General features: G+C 47.6%; 1 protein-coding gene across 2 annotated transcripts in view; it reads right to left on the reverse strand.

Annotated features, from left to right (window-relative positions):
• The window catches only part of STIP1 (stress induced phosphoprotein 1), a 189,565-nt gene extending 167,034 nt beyond the window's left edge, over positions 1-22,531 (reverse strand). Inside the window, exons 1-2 of one of the 2 annotated variants that reach the window (XM_085619680.1) lie at positions 22,376-22,531; positions 21,289-21,613 (exon numbers count right to left, since the gene is read on the reverse strand). In XM_085619680.1, coding sequence (XP_085475806.1) covers positions 21,289-21,297 — 9 coding nt within the window. In that variant the 5' untranslated portion in view covers positions 21,298-21,613; positions 22,376-22,531. Of the gene's footprint in view, positions 1-21,288; positions 22,091-22,375 lie in introns of those variants that run through there. The other variant, XM_085619679.1, reaches the window with a different exon arrangement.
• Positions 22,532-22,920: the final 389 nt, after the last annotated feature.

The following is a 22,920-nucleotide window of genomic DNA, read 5'->3' on the forward strand; positions in this document are numbered from 1 at the left end:
TTAACCCGAATGCGGGCCTGCGGACTATGGTAAACACAGTACACCCATTACCTAAATCTCTTCCATAGCCCAAATCGGCAGAGGACCCGTTGCAGATAAGGCCAATGGACCCGGTCAAATGCCTTTTCAGCATCTACCGATACGGAGTATCGCCGGGGTCTGGGTGCGTTGTGTCTTGTCCAGCAGGTGACTCGACTCCCATCTCCGCAATGCGGTCCTGTATGAAGCCCGACTGGTCCGGGTCTACCAGGCCTTGCATGTGGGGGGCGAGTCGGGTCGCCAAAATGCTGGTGAAGATCAACATTAAGCAAAGAGATGGGGCGCATTCTTGAGGATCCTTCCCCGGCTTGGAAATGATAACTACCTCTGCCATGGACATGGCAAGTTTCCCGGTTGTGCTAAAAGTGTTGAACAGGCGCGCCAGGAGGGGAGCGTGGTCCGGAGCAAAGATTTAATAGAAGTCGACCTGAAAGCAGTTTTCGCCGGGTGCCTTACCAACAGAAAGTCCCTGAATGGCTCATAAGACTTCATCAGGGCGGATATCCGCGTCCAAGTTGGTCGCGGCGGAGTCCAGTAGCGGGGTCACTGGCATGCCTGCGTTTACTCCTCGGCCGCCGTAGGATCCAGGTTCTCCGCTGAGTAAAGAGCTGTATAAAAGGCCTCAAATTCAGACACAAAGTCTCCATCCACCAGCAGGGTCTCTCCCCGGCCATTCGTAAGCTCCGCGACCCTGCACGGAGAGCGTGCGCCAGGGGTCTCCTAGCCTCGTTACCCCCCCCCGTAGTAGCGTATTCGGCGCGGGCGCTTGACCTCAACAGCAGCTGCTTCCTCGCCTTTGTGAGTAGTCGCTGTGTTTGAACAGCCCCCGTAAGGCGATTAACCCCCTCCAGCTCCTTAATTTGGTCCTCCAATTTTCCCCTCTTAGCCTTACGGTCCTTGTTCAGGCTGGCCGAGATAGCAATACAGCGTCCGCGGAGGACAGCCTTCAGGGCATCCCAGAGCGTGTCTACCCCAACCACGCCTGCGTCATTCACTTCCAAATAGGTTTTGATAGCGCCCCACAGTATTGGCATCGTATGTGAGCAATTTGTGATTTAAGCGCCGCGAACTCTGCCGCGAGGAGCCGCCAGGGAGGAGCAACGTTAAGATGATCGGGGAGTGGTCGGAGAGCGCAGCCACCCCAATAGATACGCCGTCCACCGACGACGTGACTCTACGCGAGGTCCAAAAAAGATATATGCGGGCGCACGTTTGATGTGCAACCGAAAAAAGGTGTACTCCTGTGCAGTCGGAAAGCGATGGCGCCAGGCGTCTGTAAGACCAGCTTCCCCCAGTCTCTGAAGCATTGTGTAGGAGATCGAACCAGTGTCCCACCCTAAGCGTCAACCTGTCTAACTCTGCCGCCGGAACCAAGTTAAAGTCACCCCCGATTACTAAGTCTTCGTCAGGGGACTCCAGGAGCAGACTTATTGTATCACGTAAAAAGGCCTCCTGGTGCTCATTGGGGCTATAGATCGAGGCTATCATGTGCACTCGCTCTCCTAGAAACTCCCGTAAGGCCAGGAGGCGCCCAGCGACATCCGTGTGGGTTCCCACTACTGACCCTGAAAGTGCGTGGCCAAAAGGATCGCCACTCCAGCCTTCTTCCCCAGCCCCCATGAGAAGTATTGTCTATTGAACCATTTAGATCTAAGCCGCTTCCAATCAGCCCGCATGAGGTGGGTCTTCTGTAGGAGGCAGATATCGCACTTAGCATCTCTCAACAAGGCAAGAGGCACTCAGCGCTTTACAGGAGAGTTAAGACCCCGAACGTTGAAGCACATGATAACTACTTTAAGTTTTGTCATGGGATATTGTGAGGAGGCACATGTGCTAGATAAGTGCGCACGTCGCTCAAAAAGACAGCAGCGACTGAGTATCTGCTCCCCCCTCCCGCGCTCTGCCATGGATTGCCACCCAGGCACTCCCACTCCCTCCCGCAGTGCCTCGCAGTGTCACTCTGGCCTGATGGAGCAGGCCCTATGTGTGTGTGTGTGTGTGTAGGAGGTAAGCCTAGGGCACCAGGCCAAGCACCCAGTGCAACTTTTAAGGGAAAGAGCAAATAAGGCACTCAGAGTGCGCCTCCAGTGAGCGCAGGAGCCCCATCCTCCTCCTCAAAGCTGTCCTGTTCTCTCCGCCCCCTCTCGCCGCCCCTGGCCAACAGTATTGAAGGTTCACCCTACCGGTTTGTGGGATGACTGCAAATCTCTCGTGGTTAGAGAAGAAAGGAAAGAAGAGTGAGAGAAAAAGGAATGGAAGAGAGAAAAAGGGAAAAACACAGAAAGACTTCAATGTCGTCTTCCACCAGGAACAATTCGCACCAATGTGCAAGGCTCCATGGGTCCGATGGTCAGTCATCACCACTCTGAAGATGGGGCTCCCCCCCACCAAGACCGATATCTCAAATTGCTGGGCTCGGACCATTCGTCTTACCACCAGGTCGCAGAACACAGACTACCAGGGTCATTCAGTGGTTTTGGTGACCAGAGCCCTCCCGGTCCTGCAGCTGTCGCAGCACGGCTTCCCATTTTTTTTAGCGCTTCTCCTCAGACGGCTTCATCTGGGTACCTCTCCTAGGGCCACGTCTCCTGCCCGTTGGACAGCTTTCCAGTTGTTGGGCCTCCCTCCATTGCATTGGAGTCATCCGCCACTATCAGAGCGCTACCAAGTATGGCCTTCGCTTCCTGTAGATTCTGCACCCCATGTGTTTCGTTTCGTTATTCCAGATGAAGGACAGGCGGAACGGACGACCCCACCGATACCGAATTCCCTGCGCAACGTGGCTGGTCGTAGCTCTTTGCACCACTGTGAGGTGAGGGGCAAGAGATCCTGGAAGACCCCCACTTGGAGGCCCTCGAATTCCACTGTCAGTCGGTCACGTGTGGCGGCCATAATGATCTCCTTCTGCCGGTAGGAATGCAGTTAAGTCAGGGTATCTTGTTGTTGGCCGGGGCCTGAGGCGGGCGGCCGGCACGGAGAGTGCGATCCAATGTGACCTCCTTGTCCCCCAACTCGGTGGCCACGTGTTTAAAAAGGCGAAGAACCCATTCTTCCAGCTTTCCGCCATCTGCTTGAAGTGGTACGCCCTTGATGCTGATGTTAGAGCACCTCGAGCGATTTTCCATGTCTTCCAGCTTGAGGTATAGCTCCTCATTCAGTTCACGGAGATAAATTAGTTCCCCGGCCTGGGTAGTGAGCTCTTCCTCTCGTCGGTCCCCATTGCGCTCCAGGGTATCCACTCTGTCCGCCACCTCACTGAGTTCCTTCCTGAGCTGCTTAATATCGGAGGCCATCTCCCGTCGCATGCCAGTGAAGTCATCCCGGAGCGAGCTGAATAGCTGTTCCATGAACTCTTTCGTGACCGGTTCAGCAGCGTGCCCTGTATCGGAATCCATCCCCACCTCGCCACCCTTCTTCCCGCCTATTTTCTGCAGCAGGCCCTTACTCACGGCGTCTTTCTTGGATCGCTGTGTAGCCATGGCTATGAGCGGCGGAGCACAGCACTACGGGGCCCACAGCGCGCATGGCCTCCAATGGGGGACAAATGCTCCTTCAACTGCTACCGGGCCCAATCACCAGATTTGTGGCGAACCCCCGCTGGTCATAGGCCACCACAATATCGTAGTCACTGGCGTCCTGCAGGTCTCGCCAGGCCTCCCCCCTGCAGCAGTTGCCACTGGGCTGGTCAAGGTGGGGCATAACTCAGCGTCTGAACCTTTGAGCGGAATCTGCTGCCGTTGCGCACCTGTCAATTTGCCCCCGCTCTGGAAGAGCACGTCTCCAATCACGGGGAGGGTGTGGCGGTGGCGCTCTCGGCATCTGGCCTCCAGGCCAGATCATGAAATGGGCACAAAGAGTGTGTTCGGTCCAGGCCACTCCAACACTGTGTGGGTCCCGGGCCCCACTTCATGCCACCCGCCGTATCTGCTGCGAAGGCTCCACGCTGCGAAGGCCACAGGCCGTGCATGGGGTGCGACTGGGGTGTGCTTTTGGGGCCGACTCCGTCCAGGGTCCACGAGGCCTCAAGGTCGCACCGCCCACCACGGCTGCTGTGATGGCCCAGTACTGTCTGTTCGCAGCTATGAGCGCACAGAACAAGCGTTCACCTTCTGATCTGTTACTCTGCGGGCCTGTCCCCACTTCGCCAGGACTCAGCCGCAAGTCCTGGCACCGGGGGCCAGGAGCCCCTGCCTCCCCGCACACTCTCACTATGGGGCTCCCAAGGACTCCGGACAAGGGGGAGAAGGCTGCCCACTCAGCCGGGGTCACACCTCCCCCACCGGTGCGGTCACCAGGCCTCACTTCAGTTCCGCCGCCGCCTCCTCGTGGGCCAGGGCTCCGGTGCGGGCTCTCTGCAATATCCTGGCTCACCGCACACCTGCTGGTTCTGCTGTCCTTCCGTCTCTTTTCTCATCGGTAAGAGCTCACCAAGGCCCTACTAGCGCTCGAAGCAGCTCGTTTCATGGGCACCGCACCCCTCCTCCGCCTGCAGGCCCCGCGCTGCGGCCTCCACAGCATCCCCTTATCCACAGCCTGTAGGCTTCGTAAGGCGGTGCTGCTGCGTACTGCACTTTTAAACGCTCGCTCTCCGAACCGCACGGTTCTCCTGTGTTTCGGACACCCTGGGACCACTTTCTTCGCCTCACAGGTCCCAAGGCTGCGGCTGGATGCCTTTATCGGCCTCGGCGAGCGGAGCTCCACAGAAACTGTGCTACTCCGCCGCCATCTTGGACTCGCCCCCCGTTGCAGACTTTTTAGAATATCTATACAATAGAGTTACAGGGATTGTTATTACTTTATGAAAGAAACCTCCACGTATTTTGCACCAGAAACTACAACTTAAGCCAAAGGTGGCAAGAGACAGGGAGGTGGATGTCAAAATGGTTTACAAAAATGGTTAAATCCTAACTATACATAAACCTTTTCCCTTCCCATACTGCTAGCAACCTGAGTGGCATTTCCCCAAAAAGAACACTTTATAAATCCCTTTGTTCTAATCTTTAAGGTGGCATATTACCGCCCAGTGTCCCATAATCTTTCATTACAACTTCTACACTCTGCCTATCGAGGCCATGTTCTCATTTTGTTTTTTTAAGTTTGTGTACTCTGAACCATTGGTAGCAATCCACTGCATTGCCTTTCCTTGGGTACACGTTGAAACATCAATTTTCCGCATTCAAGTCCGCCCTCAAGACCATCTTAAGGCTGGCGGACCTACATGGTTTAATCAAAGAACACAAATGTTCTGCATCAGAGTCGGCCACCACCCAGTCTTGACTGCAAAAACATAATTATTGAATGTATCCAAATAAAGCTGCCGGTTGTCCGTGTACATCACCAACGTCGGTGGTGGCACTGTAATGGTGCTAAAAGAGCGGCACTCTGGCAGCGGTGCAAACTCAAAATGTATTAGACAATTGCGGGCGAGTACATCAACGTGTTTCGCTGCTAAATCAGCCTTGGTCATGATAAATGTGCATTTTTTCCAGGCTCAGTTGGGAGAATTTTTATTAAGTTGATCTAGAAGCTGCAATTCTTTTGCAGCCTTAGGTTATGGTTGGGAACAAGACTTCTTAATGTGAAAATTATAGATCAGTGACTTCTAGGGACAGGAATATCTTCAGGTACGACTTTAATAAGTTTGTATTCACGATCTAGAGTGTGATCAAAATGTTTGCAAACTTTGAACAAGAGCGAAAAGAGGAACAATCATGTTCACCTTTAGTGCACCTATTGTTCAGGTTACCTGTAAATGACTGCAAACATCTGTATGAACGAAAGATTACAATAGAGTATAGATGCTGCCCAGAGAACCTGCCGGGTTTACGCATTCCCCCAAATTCCTTGTTTGGCCACAAGGCCTTTTGAAGTGGAATGGAGAACATTTACAACCAGAGCTGATCACTTGACTGGGTATAGGCCAGGTATCACACAGGCACCATAGGACAGCACCCACTTCGGGAACAGAAAAGGTGTCAACTTGACTTATCGGTATTTTCACCTGTAAAGATGTGCCTAAACTGATTGACAGCTGGTTCTTGTAGTACTGCAAACAAATGTAAATATTAGTGGCGGCTTCTCCAGCACATTTAAAAGCAGCATGGACAACCAAGTGTGTGGCAGTGCTTTCTCAACGTGGAGAGGAAGCCTGCCCACTTCACTGGGATTAGAACCAAATCCTAATAAGCTATGCGGTGTTCTGCAGGTCAGCCCTAATGCTTTCTTACCCGCATAATTTTGGCTCCAGGAGAACAAGAACTGCTGGGAGGAAACAATCCATTATTTCACGCTACCATGCACCTGGGTATCTCAACATTAGGAGATATTCCTTGTGATAAAACATATAAGCCTAGAACACAATCTGTTTGCCAAGTTTCCATCAGGTGGAAGTTTCAAGTTGATTGTAATGTTATTTGCAGCTGTTCAAAAATGAGTACTTGAATAAAGTTAAGGAGTATTTTCTCATGCTAAGGCCTTGGGAGCAGAAACATGTGGATATGTTCATACATTGTTTATGGTAAAGAATGAATAGACTGATATTTTGGTGAATTGTTTAGAGCTCTGGCAGGGAGGACGGGCCGGTCTGATACTCGAGTATTTTCCTGGTGAGCTGCGGCCTCGATCGAGGGCTGCTTCCAGAACTGGCTAGGCTGACAGAACTCAACCACGAAGGGCCCCATGGCCTCATTCTGGACTACCGTGTGCTGCTGTTTTCTACATTTTTGCCAGGACTGATTTCATGTTCCTGTCCATCCCTTGGATCTTGATGTTTGGGACCATGTCACAAAGCCATATACGAGTATGCTGCTGCTTACTTGCTGGGTCTCTGTGGTCCAGTTTTCCGCTGCTGCCTGAGCGCTGTTCTTGAAAGCCCCACATCTTGTTCCCTGATTGATTCTGTGGACTTTGGACGGAGGAGGGGTTGGGCCATTGGAGTCTGCTGTGGGGTGTGCGGTTGTTGCTGCAGGGCTGCGAGCGTTGTAACCAGGGACTCCATCTCCCAGGAGTCCCTCCTACCCGGTTACGAAACACCTGGGCCGCTCTCCCTGATAGCCCCGCCCCCCAGCCATTACCTACCCCTATTTCATCAGGCCATCTTCCCCGCTGAGCGGAAGCGTCCCGGGAGAAGCCCGGGACAAGGGCGGGACCGTCTGTGGCCGTCCGTGGTCGGCCGAGGTTGGGTTGGGACACCCCCCTTGGTTTGCTTGCTTATTTATCTTTCTTTGTTGTTTATGCTATACTAGTCGGTTAGAATTATGTCTTTACGTTCAAGGAAGGAGCGAAATGTCCAACTGCAAACTTTGAGTGGGGTAGTTACTGGTCCTTTGGATGCATTTTTAATAAAAGCAACAGGAATCCTAGAGAAGGAGATAGCCTTTGCTGAGAAACGACTTTCTATCGATCTTATTACAGGGAAACGTTCTTCCCTAGGCCCTATTGCCTCAGTGGCTAGCCCCCAAATACCTCTTACGAGATCTAATGCTCCTTTGGTTACAGTTTTGGTGGATGTCCACTCTGAGGCTGAGGATTTGCCTTCTAATTCCTTCGATAGTGATTCAAATGCTAGAGATTCTGTTGTTGGTAGGGGTGGGGGAAGTGCGTTATTAGTGAGCCCACCGTTATTGGACTCATCCTTCAACGGGGAATCTTCGAGGAATTTGCCCCGCAAGAGGAAGAGAAGTAAGGGCCGCAAGAGGGGTGGAGTCTCAAAAATTCTTAAAACAAATAGTACACCACAGCCACCTGGCTCTCAGTTCGTATTGGCTATTAATGCTACACTGCCGCCCTCCCATGATTTACCTAGGATCTTAGATTCCCGCCTTGGAAGCAATAATAATGTTGATGACCTTTTGGGTAAAATGGAGGCATTATTAAAAACTCTTATGCTTCCCCTACTAGAAAGAACTAGACTTATGAATTCTAAATTAGATGCACTTGAGAATGTTGTTAATACTAAATCTGGATTGTTAAATAAGTTAGTAAATGCTCAAGTTGCATCGCCAATTTCTATTCCATCTAGTATCTTTGAATCACAGGGTCCTGTTGCTATTGTTAAGCGGCCCCATTTAGCCTCTGCTATACCAACTAATATCCGGTCTGCCTCTAATAATATAGGTTCCACGGTCTCCAGGGGTGGGAGCCCAAATAATGATATTATGCCCAAATCGGTTTCTACTGCCCAAGATAAGATTCAAATGAAGGCATGTTTTAAACCTACACCTCTGCCCCAGCCAAGTACCTCTATGCCTACTGATGTTACTTTGCCTCAGGATTCTGTGAGGGGCAGTCATAATCCAACTACACAGACTAAACCAAGTATTGGTGCATTGGGGAGTGTCATAAAAAAATTATTCCACCCACCCGCAGAACGTCACCAAACCGGGCCCCCTCAGTACTGACTTACCCCTAGAAGCTACCCCCTACACGATCATTTTAACAGGTGTAGCTCCAGTTTTGGGGAGTTTACCGGAGTCTCATGGGGATATCAAAAATAAAGATGTTTATTGGTTAAATAAACGTAGACCCCTTCCACCCTTCTCTGCTACGAAGATCTTGAGCGTGAGAAGAGTAAACTGGGTAGGTCATTGTCCGAAGGATCTGGAGGGAGATTGCGTTATCATAAATTTTAAAGACCCATGGGTGGTGGATTTTATACGCAGGGAAGCTAGGTATGGGAGATTGGGAGACGTGCAGTCACTGGGACTTAGTTATTTTTATCCCAAAAAAACATGGTGTGCCCTACTATAACCCTCTAATATCTCGAAGAGCTGTCGGGAGACTATCATCAGAAGGGGTTCTACATTCTCCTTTTTTCCCCCAATTGTGTAATCGCTTCGAACCGTTATCTGGTTTGGAGGGCATCGATTGACTTCCCCCCCCGTATCTGGTGGAGGGGGCCACCCCAGTAACCATGCTAAGGTGGTAGTTGGTGCCCACAGTATGGCTTGTCCAACTTGTCAGGAGGGTGGTCCTCCTGAGAAGGGGTCGGGGATGGCTATTGCAAGTGATATGGATGGCAATATGAGGGGTGGCTCCTATTCCTCCGATGGTGGGGAGATAGGAATAGAGCCGAGTGTCCTGAATTTAGTAGTTCCTGCCAGTCAGGATACGGTACTTAAGATTGCCTCATGGAATATAGCTGGGCTGAAGGGGCGGATCGGATCAGAGGACTGGGCAGATTTTATCGATGTAAACAAGAGAGGGACTGTTGGGCTTTTATTCAAGGAGGTCCAGCATACATGCCCAGTTTAGTCATGTGTGTAGAAGAGAGTATGCAGTTCCTCAAAGAAAGGCGGGGGGGTGCCAAAGAAAAGAAGAGACCGTGCAACAGAGGAATACCTCTATTCGGAACTAGGGTCCTCACACACCCAGCAAGCTAGGTGTCATGCTTCATCATATGGACCTGCTCCTCGTCGGGCCGGCGCTGCAATGCCCGACGGGCACCCTAAAAAGGGGCTCTTTGGCGGAGATCTTCAGTTCCTGGCCGTATGATGCAGTGTGTGTGAGAGGGACCTAGTGGTGTAGATGTGAGTGCAGGTAAGTGAATTAAAACAAGTTAGAGAGTCCAAAAATAATTTTATTGGGGATGGCTCTCTACCTGAATAAAAACTGTGTGGAAACAGAATGGCAGCTAACTGATGTTAAGATTCAGTTTGGCTATGCTCATCTGCGCTGGTCGACATGTTTCTTGCCTATTGGTCCTAGTGATCCGTGGCAATTCCTCAGGACCTAGAAGCTGTCAATAATCTACACTGGGTGGTAAGTACAACTGTTACCTACTACCTGTTGTGAGGGAACGGTCTCGCCATCTGTCTAGGGAAACCTAAAAAGAGAAAGGATCATGAGCAAGGCATCCCTAGCAAAGGCAATGTCGAAAGTGGTTATATTGCACAGGTCTAATTCACAGAGTGATATAAACCCCCTTATTGACTATGTGGTCTAACATGACGTCTATATATACAAAGTGTCAGTGACTCCATACAGTAAGTAGTGATAGACCTAATATTAGTGAAATTAAAAACCAAAAAAAATTAAAACAGAAGACTGTAATTCACATGTTGTCCCAATTGATACTAGGATATAGTGACTAAGGTGTTCTAGACGCTCAAAGTGAAACTCAACGGACACTCACCTAATATGGTTTAGTACCATACTCCTATCCGTGGCCGTGGCGCCACCTGGACACCAAGACTCAGGTGTCCTAGTAAAGATAAAATGATACATGGGGTGACTACAACTGGTCCGACAATTATTAAGGGCAAATACACCCATCAACCCAGATGCCCATGTGTGGTCCAGTTGTATGAGCTGCTGTGATGCGAGTCCCAGCCCGCTGGAGGTAATCAGATGGTTGGATAGCACCACTGAGCAAACTTAAAAACAAATAAAGAGGAAGTCACAATAATTGTTAATGCCAAGGTCGGTCAGGGTATCAGCCAGTAGAAACCGCGTGACCGTAGACTGAAGGCACCAATTCACACTCGCTCGTACCACTCAGAGAATCAGGGGCAAATCCGGGTCTGCCGTCAGTGTTTAATCGGCAAAGTGTCAAGGAACCACCAGCTCTGCCCAGTATCGAGTGAGACGCGTAATTGCGCCCGTTGTGTCTGTCCCGTGTTACTCACTAGCGAGATATTGTGACAGGATCTAAAGCGGAGCAGGCACTGACAACAAAGTGTCCTAATCATGTATTGTCAGTTTGGCGGCGGAAGTAAGAACACCAACAGATATCCCAATCAAGGCAGAAAGCGCAAACACACCACTCACCTGACCAGTCAGTAGCCTCAGAGCGTGCAGTCATATCGCCGTTCTACTTACTTTGAGGTTGTTGCAGGAAGTGCTATCAACCTACCCTCGCGCCACTCGACCCGGGAATGCTGATGGCCGGTGTAGTGCCAGAATAGATATACCCGCTGAATCGTTAAGCGGAGGGCGTATCGCGGAGGGCGTGTCTACTACCCGGAAGTGTGTGGAAAGCGTGAGTGAAGATACCGCCTCGCATGAGAGTGTCGGACAATGGCGGCCATCTTGGAATGGTGTCTAAGTTCATTAAAGTATACATAACCCTTGAAAAACAAATCCGGTGATAAAAAAGAGACAAGCATGGCCGTTGTACCACATAGGGTGTCAATTGCAGCGGCCATCTTGGAATGGTGTCTATGTACATACAGGACTAAGTCAACCTAAGAAAACGAGTATGGTTGTTATGTTGAATAGCATGGCTGGAATCCCACATAGGGTGTCAACTACAGTGGCCACCATAGATTGGTGTGTTTATACACTGTAATCTAAGGGACCCTCTGGAAATGGGGGTAATCAGGTGGAGACATGGAGAGTGTAAGCTGCTAAGAGCCGTGGAAGACTGCTTTATCTGTCCATAAGTGCTGCCCACGGGATCTGATCATTTAAGCCTTCTCGGTCTGTCTTAAGGCGATGCACCCAACGCTGTTCGATCTTGAACAGTGTTCTCTGTGTAATCCTAGGATGTGCCTCAAGGATTATCCATCTGAGAGAGTCTGGTGTGTGGTTGTTTTCTTTGCAGTGGGTGTACAATTTAGTGGTGACTCTCTGACATCTCACATTGCTCTTGTGCTCAGTTATGCGTGTTTTTACAGATCGCATGGTCATGCCTATATATCTCTGTTCACAGGGGCAGGTAATTAAATAAATACACTGCAGCGTGTTGCAATTGGTATGCCGTTGTAGCCTCCATGTGAATGAGTCAGAAAAAACCACCTCTTTAGTCACAGAAGTTTGGTGGCATACAGCACAGGATCCACAGGGGTAGTGTCCTCTCACAGGGGGGAGACCCCAGAGAGTGTTTTGGTCATGGTGGTGAGTCTGTCTGGGCCTCGTGTTGATAAGAATATCTTTCAGATTTTGTGTGCGCTTGAATGCAAAGCGAGGGGGCGGGATAGTGAGGTCACCTGCATTGAGTATTCCCCAATGTTTCTTGATTATACCCTTGATGGTAGTGGAATTGGGAGTAAAAGATGTGACACAGGTTAAAGTTTCTGTCTTCTCCTTATTGTTAGTTTGTAGTAGAACTTCTCGCGGGTTATTGCGAGCCGTTTTCAATGAGTTCTTAACTTGGCGCTCAGGGTAGCCTCTTTGCTTAAGGTTCTTACTCAACTGGTCAGCTTCAATTAAGTAGTCATTGGTGTTAGAACAGTTCCTCCTCAGACGGAGGAATTGCCCAAAGGGCAAATTATCCCTAAGGGCCTTGGGGTGATGGCTACTGTATAAGAGTAAACTATTCCTATCAGTAGGTTTTTTGTAAAGCGTGGTGCTCAGGCCTGTGTCCCCTAGTGTGACCATGAGATCCAAGAAGGGTACATTAGAGACAGAGATAGTGTGTGTAAACTTCAGGAAAGGGTTCTGGGTATTGATCCAATCACAAAATGCTAAGCATGTCTGCTGGTCCCCCTTCCAGAAGATCAAAATGTCATCAATAAAACGCCTCCACAGAGTTAGATTAGTGATAAAGGGATTACTGGGGTGCCTGATGACTTCCTCCTCAAAGCTGGCCATGTAAATACAGGCCACACTAGGGGCGAAGGTGCTCCCCATCGATGTACCCTGTGATTGGTGGAATAGCTGTGAATTATACTCAAAGTAGTTTTCAGTTAAAGCCAGTGTGGCGCACTCCATCACAAAGGGAATAGGGGTAGGTGATGTCCATTCCTCTTTCATGAGGGCATCCTCGATTGCTACCAAGGTAGCACGTTGGGGGATATTCGTGTACAGTGCCTCCACATCCAACGTGACCAGGAGGTCGATATTGCTCGTGTCATGTGTCTCCTCTATGATTTGTAAGATGTCCGTAGTGTCACGGATGTAAGATGGAGTTTTCTTAACCAGAGGCTGTAAGAAGTGATCAACAAATCTAGAGAGGGGTTCCAGGAGTGAACCTATACCCGATACAATAGGTCGTCCCGGGACTGGTGTTGTGCCCTTATGTATCTTAGGTAAAGTATCTTAGCCCCCTCGCTTTGCATTCAAGCGCACACAAAATCTGAAAGATATTCTTATCAACACGAGGCCCAGACAGACTCACCACCATGACCAAAACACTCTCTGGGGTCTCCCCCCTGTGAGAGGACACTACCCCTGTGGATCCTGTGCTGTATGCCACCAAACTTCTGTGACTAAAGAGGTGGTTTTTTCTGACTCATTCACATGGAGGCTACAACGGCATACCAATTGCAACACGCTGCAGTGTATTTATTTAATTACCTGCCCCTGTGAACAGAGATATATAGGCATGACCATGCGATCTGTAAAAACACGCATAACTGAGCACAAGAGCAATGTGAGATGTCAGAGAGTCACCACTAAATTGTACACCCACTGCAAAGAAAACAACCACACACCAGACTCTCTCAGATGGATAATCCTTGAGGCACATCCTAGGATTACACAGAGAACACTGTTCAAGATCGAACAGCGTTGGGTGCATCGCCTTAAGACAGACCGAGAAGGCTTAAATGATCAGATCCCGTGGGCAGCACTTATGGACAGATAAAGCAGTCTTCCACGGCTCTTAGCAGCTTACACTCTCCATGTCTCCACCTGATTACCCCCATTTCCAGAGGGTCCCTTAGATTACAGTGTATAAACACACCAATCTATGGTGGCCACTGTAGTTGACACCCTATGTGGGATTCCAGCCATGCTATTCAACATAACAACCATACTCGTTTTCTTAGGTTGACTTAGTCCTGTATGTACATAGACACCATTCCAAGATGGCCGCTGCAATTGACACCCTATGTGGTACAACGGCCATGCTTGTCTCTTTTTTATCACCGGATTTGTTTTTCAAGGGTTATGTATACTTTAATGAACTTAGACACCATTCCAAGATGGCCGCCATTGTCCGACACTCTCATGCGAGGCGGTATCTTCACTCACGCTTTCCACACACTTCCGGGTAGTAGACACGCCCTCCGCGATACGCCCTCCGCTTAACGATTCAGCGGGTATATCTATTCTGGCACTACACCGGCCATCAGCATTCCCGGGTCGAGTGGCGCGAGGGTAGGTTGATAGCACTTCCTGCAACAACCTCAAAGTAAGTAGAACGGCGATATGACTGCACGCTCTGAGGCTACTGACTGGTCAGGTGAGTGGTGTGTTTGCGCTTTCTGCCTTGATTGGGATATCTGTTGGTGTTCTTACTTCCGCCGCCAAACTGACAATACATGATTAGGACACTTTGTTGTCAGTGCCTGCTCCGCTTTAGATCCTGTCACAATATCTCGCTAGTGAGTAACACGGGACAGACACAACGGGCGCAATTACGCGTCTCACTCGATACTGGGCAGAGCTGGTGGTTCCTTGACACTTTGCCGATTAAACACTGACGGCAGACCCGGATTTGCCCCTGATTCTCTGAGTGGTACGAGCGAGTGTGAATTGGTGCCTTCAGTCTACGGTCACGCGGTTTCTACTGGCTGATACCCTGACCGACCTTGGCATTAACAATTATTGTGACTTCCTCTTTATTTGTTTTTAAGTTTGCTCAGTGGTGCTATCCAACCATCTGATTACCTCCAGCGGGCTGGGACTCGCATCACAGCAGCTCATACAACTGGACCACACATGGGCATCTGGGTTGATGGGTGTATTTGCCCTTAATAATTGTCGGACCAGTTGTAGTCACCCCATGTATCATTTTATCTTTACTAGGACACCTGAGTCTTGGTGTCCAGGTGGCGCCACGGCCACGGATAGGAGTATGGTACTAAACCATATTAGGTGAGTGTCCGTTGAGTTTCACTTTGAGCGTCTAGAACACCTTAGTCACTATATCCTAGTATCAATTGGGACAACATGTGAATTACAGTCTTCTGTTTTAATTTTTTTTGGTTTTTAATTTCACTAATATTAGGTCTATCACTACTTACTGTATGGAGTCACTGACACTTTGTATATATAGACGTCATGTTAGACCACATAGTCAATAAGGGGGTTTATATCACTCTGTGAATTAGACCTGTGCAATATAACCACTTTCGACATTGCCTTTGCTAGGGATGCCTTGCTCATGATCCTTTCTCTTTTTAGGTTTCCCTAGACAGATGGCGAGACCGTTCCCTCACAACAGGTAGTAGGTAACAGTTGTACTTACCACCCAGTGTAGATTATTGACAGCTTCTAGGTCCTGAGGAATTGCCACGGATCACTAGGACCAATAGGCAAGAAACATGTCGACCAGCGCAGATGAGCATAGCCAAACTGAATCTTAACATCAGTTAGCTGCCATTCTGTTTCCACACAGTTTTTATTCAGGTAGAGAGCCATCCCCAATAAAATTATTTTTGGACTCTCTAACTTGTTTTAATTCACTTACCTGCACTCACATCTACACCACTAGGTCCCTCTCACACACACTGCATCATACGGCCAGGAACTGAAGATCTCCGCCAAAGAGCCCCTTTTTAGGGTGCCCGTCGGGCATTGCAGCGCCGGCCCGACGAGGAGCAGGTCCATATGATGAAGCATGACACCTAGCTTGCTGGGTGTGTGAGGACCCTAGTTCCGAATAGAGGTATTCCTCTGTTGCACGGTCTCTTCTTTTCTTTGGCACCCCCCCGCCTTTCTTTGAGGAACTGCATACTCTCTTCTACACACAGATTTTATCGATACCTTTGATATTTTGGTTTTCCAAGAGAGCTGGGCCCCTGATCCAATATTTAGGGCAGGTTTCTTAAATTTCTATAAACCAGCCATACAGGGTACAAGAGGTAGAGCGTCAGGGGGCCTGGTAATCTGGGTCAGGCAATCTATTGGTTATAGCCCGACAGAAATTTTAGAGAATAACCCGGATATTTTGGGGATTAGGTTATGTAAGGAGAACCATCAGGCCATTATTGTTATTAATGTTTACGCCCGAGGACTATCAGGTAGGCGCTCACCGAAAATCATAGAGGAGTTGGACTCGTTCCTTGAATTGCTTGGGAGAGACAAAATAATTCTTATAGCTGGGGATTTAAACTGCACCTTTGAACCCTTATTATGTGAGGATGCGAGTCTGGGATTTGATGAGGATGTAGTGTGGAATATCCAGTCGTTGTCTCTGAATAATATTAAAAAGGGTACAGAGGCAGCATTACACTGGTCAGGATTGTGCCTGGAGTGGGGCTTGAGAGCAGCAAATGGTCGCACCCCCTCGGATAAGGCCGGTTTTCCGACTTTTGATAACGGGGTCTGCAAAAGTCGAATCGATTATATTCTGGTTAAAATTGAGTATTGGTCCCTCCTGGAGGACATGGAAGTTGTGGTTCGCCCGGAGAGTGACCATAATCCATTGTTTTTAAGGTTAAAGCTCCCAGGTGGGCCCGGAAGGTCCCCTCCAGCCCAGTGTATTACAGCAGATGCTATTCTGATTAATGATAGGATGATAAATGGTGTAGGGTAGTGGCGGACCCAGCCCTGTTAGATGGCATATCGTTGGAAGATGCATCTACCCAGAGTGCCATATTGAATTTTTCCCCAAATTTGGAGGCACCAAATCAAATCTGTAACCTTCATGAACAGTGCTTTATTAAGCTTAAGGCCCTTTTAACTCTTCCTATAAAGCAAGGAAAAGCGAATGCTACAGGTCGCCGCAAAAATTGGTACAATAAAAAATGTAGGGAAGCACATAATGGGCTAATAAAAGCTATTAAATCCAGGGTGACTTCTGATATTAAATTAGCTCGTCAAATGTACAAGAAAGCCCAGTGGGAGGCAAAGAGGGAGTGGGATAAGAAACATTGGACCAACCTCTATGAGGCTTGTCTATCCTCAAATCAGGTTAAGTTCTGGGAAGTAGTGAAATGGGGTAGGAATCCTGATTCACAAACCCCAATAAATTATGTCCCTGTGGAAGCATGGGTGGATGTTTTTCCATCCCAGTTAAAGAACCCTGACCTAGAATTTCATAATGACCCAGGGAACAGGATATCTCTGCCCACTTCTCCTGGCAAATCATTAGTGTTTACGAATACTGATACAGAGTTAGCCCTATGTCTGGTTCAAGCAGGGAAAGCTCCTGGGATGGATTGCATCCCGGCAGAGCTTTTTAAATCAGATCTCCAACTCTGGATTCCCTACATAACTCAGATTGCAAATACCATAGCAAGGGGGGCTAGGATCCCAGAGTCTTGGAAAGGGGCGGAAATTATTCCCATTTTTAAAAAGTGAGACCGTTCGGTCCCAGGGAATTATCGCCCTATTAGCCTCATCGACTGTGCAGAAATTTTTGGCTAGAATGGTCCTTGCTAGAGTTCAAGGGTGGATGGAGATGGAGAACATTCTCTCCCCATTACAGGCTGGCTTTAGATCAGGTACCAGCACCATCGACCAGGTCTTCAGATTTACTCTGATTTACTGGAAGGTGGTGCTGTTGGGCGGAGGATCCATTTATGCCGCCTTTGTGGACCTTAAGTCCGCTTTTGATCTTGTGCATAGGGCAAAACTGTGGGCAGTCTTGAGTAACTTAGGGCGCCGTTGGATCTCCTTGAACTTATTATTAGATTGCATGAGGGCAACTTTGCCAGGGTGAGGTGGGGAGCCCAAGGACAGGTGACAAATAGTTTCCCCGTAACGCGAGGTGTTCGCCAGGGGTGCATTCTGGCACCCACCCTTTTTTTATTGTTTATTGATCAGATGGTGAAGTTTTTTGATAACACCCCGACTGATGCTCCTATATTGGGTGGGACAAGATTCCCTATGCTCATCTTTGCAGATGATACTTTACTCCTCTCAAAGACACGAAGGGGGCTGCAAATAGCAATAAATAGGTTTGAGGAGTTTTGTCAAGTTAATAATCTGCAAATTAATGTGAGCAAGACCAAATTTATGGTCTTAACGAAAAATCGTCCCATTAAAAGCCACATTAGTATGAATGGCGTAAGTCTTGAACAAGTGGAACTTATGACCTACCTTGGAGTAACCTTAGACTATCGCCTACGTTTGAAACCCCAGGTTGAAGCCCTTCAATTAAGATTTGCCCGCCTCTCGGGCTGTCTAATCCAGAAGCAAAAAATGTCCTTAACTAAACGGGTTACACCTGTACTTAAGATCTATGAGGCCAAAATTAGCTCTGCCATTTTGTATGGGGCTGACTTGTGGGGGTATATGGATTTAACCCCCTTGGTAAAAGTCCAGAACAAATTTATGCGCAAACTGGTAGGACTCCCCCAATCCACACCGATTAAACCCCTCCTATTAGATATGGGCTGTAAGCCCATTAATGAGATGGCTCGATATCGGTTAGTCGCACTGTGGAGACGGCTCTGGACGTCGCCGGATCTCAGTCTTTTTGCCAGCGAATTGGCGGAAGTTAGATCATCTCTGGGCTCTGCGAATATACCATGGCTACGTGAGGCGAAACTAATTTTGGAAGATATGGGTCTTAGTCAACTCTGGGTTTCCCCGGGTTCTAATGTATTCCCCCCAAACAAGATTTTAAAGCACTTTATTGGGCTTCTGCCAGATTCCTTTCTGTTGAACGGTCAGGTGCTGCTACCCTAACAGGTAGATTTTTGGTATTTAAAACCGATTCCGCTTTGGAAAACTATTGTGACACTATTACTAAGAGTCTGGATAAAAAATGATACCATCAGTTTAGAGTTGGGTCCCTACCTGTAAGGTCTTTTTCTAGGAATTGGTCTGGTTCAAATGAATTTGGTCCTTGGTGTAGTGACCACAAGGAGAGTGTGGGGCACTTCTTTTTTGCATGCCCTGCCTATCATGCCCTAGGCATAGATGGATTAGGCCCATCTGTCAAATGCTGAAATTGAGAAGGAGCTCAGAGGCCTTGTGGACTCTGCAAACCAATACCTCGGAGACTGTGGTAGTAGGTGTTGCAAAGTTCCTTGGGTGGGCTTGGGTCATTAGAGCCAGACATTTCCAGGTAGCCCGATTGTTTTGTTTTGTCGTAATATAAGGGTTCTTCATATATCAAGTATATAATATTTTGTTTAATGTTTTTTTTAAATGCTGAATATAGGCGGGTTTTAATGCAATGTAATGTATGTATATATTATTGTCCTTGTGTGTACCGTCTTTTATGATATTAAGTCGAAATAAAGACATATGAAACCTAAACCTAGAATAGACTGATATTGTATGGTTTAGACCTATTCCTCCTAGAAGCCTTCATGAAAATAATTAGTCTTGGTCCTAAGAGGCAATATGGACTGTCTGGTACCAAGAGTACACCATAAAAAAATGTGGTGATTTTATGAATGAGGACGTTGATAGTGAGCAAAGCCAGTGGTCGATATCAAGTCTGTGAAACCTTTGGTTGGTTCAGTTTAAGTTTGATAAAGTTTCCTTCAGGGTCATGGCAAAATTGGGAATACATTTTATGGGGCTTTTTCTTGCTCTTCCAGGGTGTCCTTGTACTGCCATATTCTTAACATATTTCTCTCACAATGGCCAGAGGAGAGGATGATGAAATTACCACAGATGTTTCTACTGAATTATTTCGGGATGTTTCCAGCAGATAAAGATTGCTTGTGGAACTAGTAATGTAATGGTGTAAAAGTCAAAATTAATAAGAGTGCTAGTTTCATAAGGAGTATGTTATCAAGCATACGAGGGTGGTTTTCATCAGCCTGCAGCATACTGCGAACTTTGGAGGAAGAACACAGTAGAAAATAAATCCATTTAGTTGGCCGCTAATTTTAAGGTGAGTAGTTGGAAATCATTTCACTTAATTGTATTGGTGGACAGGCTACTCCAAATCCTGTGAAGAGTGTGACTCCTTTTAAATAGTTGGAGGGAAGAAACTGGCCACCAGTTTGTGTCAAAAACTGATGGACTGTAACATGTTCTGAGAAGTTCACAAGAATGAATCATTGCTCGTACACCACATTAGAGGAGGATGTATAATACAAGGCGGGGATGGGAGATCATAAATCGCTCAAGAGGTGTACAAGAACTCCACGACTGTGTACTGTCTGAGTTTTATAGGGCCAGGAGTGAAAACAATTGTTGATGGTGGTAAACGTAACGTAAGTGGGTTGGACCCCAGGAAGTTATCAAATATTGTGAGGCTGGGGTTTAATCATGTTCGTCTTGTAAAACCTGAGCTCTTTAAGAAAATAGCAAGAACATTGAGATTGCCAAGTAAAATGGTGGACCATCATAATGATTTGTTGAACAGAATGGGTGGGTGGAATGGACGGTGGAAACTTGAATGAAGTTGTGGAAAGGGTGGTTTGGAATATAGTTTATCTAGAGGTACTACCGAGAAACGATCTTGTCTGAAAAGTTGTTTACCGTCACGGTCAAATGAATATGTATTGCATTTGCTATTCCTTTCGAGAAGGTAGTTGAGGATAATGCGATGGTTTTTGACGATTACGTTTCTTGGACTGTTAGTTGGCTGTTAAAGAGGGAGGGGAGTCGCGTTAGGAACAGGTGAGCATGTTGTGAGGAACGGAGACTGTGTGAAATGGATTGGAAAGTGCGAGTGTGATACTTTTATATTCCCTTTCATGTAGTTGGGTTTGTTTGACCTGAGGAAATACTCTGCTGGCTCTGCCGTCAACTTTGAAACATGCTACTGAATACAAACCTGCTACTGATCACACAACGACGAAAATCAAGTCAGCGTTATTTCTATTTTTAAAGGTACAAAAAAAGCCATAAACGCCAGCAACGTTGCACAGCTGTATCATACATAGAAAAACACATGGATGCGCATCATCAAACCTCACACATAAAAGCAAAGAAAAAATATAACCCATCTCAGATTTTTAAACAGCCATCCACGCCCTCTTCTTGCTCTCGGATAGGACGGTGGTGTTGCATCTCAAGTTACACGGCCTATTTTTCCGCATTACAACACTTCTTATTACCCTGAAAACACACTTGCCTGACTGCCCCAAATACTTAAAGCCACGTTTTCTTCATCGATTCGACTCACAGCCCTCTCTCCAATTCTGAACCCTCAATACAATCTCACTGCCTCTTATGTAAAGAAAACAATACGCCATCTACCACATCAGGCAAGGTACGCTGCATAAAACTCCACCATTGGAAACAAAAAATGTGCAACCCCTTGTGGGTAACAACGATGAACTGCCACCCGCGTGACACATCACAGAACAGCAGGTCACCCCTCCCCCACGTCATGTAGAAAAAGCCGACAGTGTCCCTTGCTGATGCTCAATATAGCTAGCAGAACTCACATCTTCCACCTCTTTCCATTCCTTGCCCACCCCCCGGAACCGGACTATCTCCACTCACCTTCTCCATGTTGCTTCCTGGCTTTTCTCTGTCGCCCACAGCAGCTGCCGCCGTTCTTCTATGCTCCACGCGCCTTCTGGAAGTTACTAGAAGCTGACAGCTTTCCTTTCTCTGCGTTCATTGGATGCTCCCCTCTGACAGTCTTCTCGACGACGAAACTGATAGGTCAGAAGAACCGGCTACCCAAGGTCCCGCCCTTAAAAGATGACATATTCCCGTCAGATGCCACAGGAAAAGGCGAAGATTCCGCCCAGTCCAGCCGACCAGGGTTTCCTTAACTTTAGTGCTGCTCGGGATTAGGGGAGCTGTTAAGCCCGTTGTCAACCTAAAATTCAAATCAGAGGTGTTTGTGAAAATGTTACACTTTATAACCGTAACAAGTTATCTCCAACCTGAATTAAAAGAAATACGTTAATTGGGTGTATGATAAATTTGTTTTAGCATCTTTCTGTTTTAACACTGAATCGTTCTGACAGTGGGCTCAAATTGTGTTTAAGAGAAGCCTACTCGTAATGAAAGGACACGCCGTTTGACGGAACCTGTAGTTCAGAGTGAGAGGTGTGTTATTCTAAAGTTTTCTGTGTGCCTATATTGTTTTGGGAGAGGGTTTCCTAGGTTGCCGTATTTCAAAGGATCTTCCTTGTTGGGCCAGTTAGCGGGCATGGAAAGAGAAGACGGACACGAAGGGCTCAAACTAGATATTTGGTAGCCATCTTCAAAGGGACAAATATAATTTTAATTGCAACACAAACGAGAGCAGCTGAATTTGTAAATCGCATAGTAGGTCGTGCAGTGCATTTTCTATGCCTCAAAGTAACAACATTCTCTTCTACTGTCATTTAAGAAATATTAGTAATACTTTTCTCTTTCTCTTAACACCTGAACCACCGCTGTAGTTAATAGAAATTCATCCCTTATGGTTAATTTCGATCGCCTTGCGGGATTACTACTTTTTTGCCTTTTCTCGCAGAATCCACGGGCAATCACCAAACGGCAAAACCAAACTACATTTCTACCCCGATTTATAACATCTTACGGACTTTTCTATTCTTGCAAAAATATTACAAGGCTATCATAAGAATAGTACATTAGTCATTTGCCTAGTTTTAATAGGCCTGCCAGTTGCCGACTTTTTCCCTCTTTCAAAATGTCAGAAACCCGTGCAAGTGAAAGGGGGATCTTCTTAAAGTCATTCCGGGATCTGCAGCACCGCCCACTCTCGAGGCTCTTCTGGAATTTTCTCTGACTCTGACAGTTCAACGGAGCCTGACGTAGGTCTGATGCCATTCTTCACTGGAGGACGAGACCGTCCGTCAAAACGGATTTACCTATAGAAAGAGAAGTCGGAACCCTCGTCAAAATCGTGCTTGTAGTCGCTAGTAGTTGAAATGATTTACTTTTAGTCAATGACGCCCAGAAGAATTTCGTCACCAGAGTGTTGGAGGGGATGATTGCGTCTCTCGGTCAGCGTTCTGTTTGTTGGGAGTCGATCGCGTTCCTGCTAGACCCTGGTGATGGTGCTCTCATCGCACTGTAGCCTTCTTTAGGCACTCGCAAACGGGATAGAATGTTGATGTTGCGCTTTTTCGGAGTCTTCAACGTAAAGCGCAACTGACCAACAGGGAGCGGTGT

The sequence above is a fragment of the Triturus cristatus genome, chromosome 7, assembly GCF_964204655.1.
Source record: "Triturus cristatus chromosome 7, aTriCri1.1, whole genome shotgun sequence".
In the NCBI taxonomy this organism is placed as follows: Eukaryota; Metazoa; Chordata; class Amphibia; order Caudata; family Salamandridae; genus Triturus; species Triturus cristatus.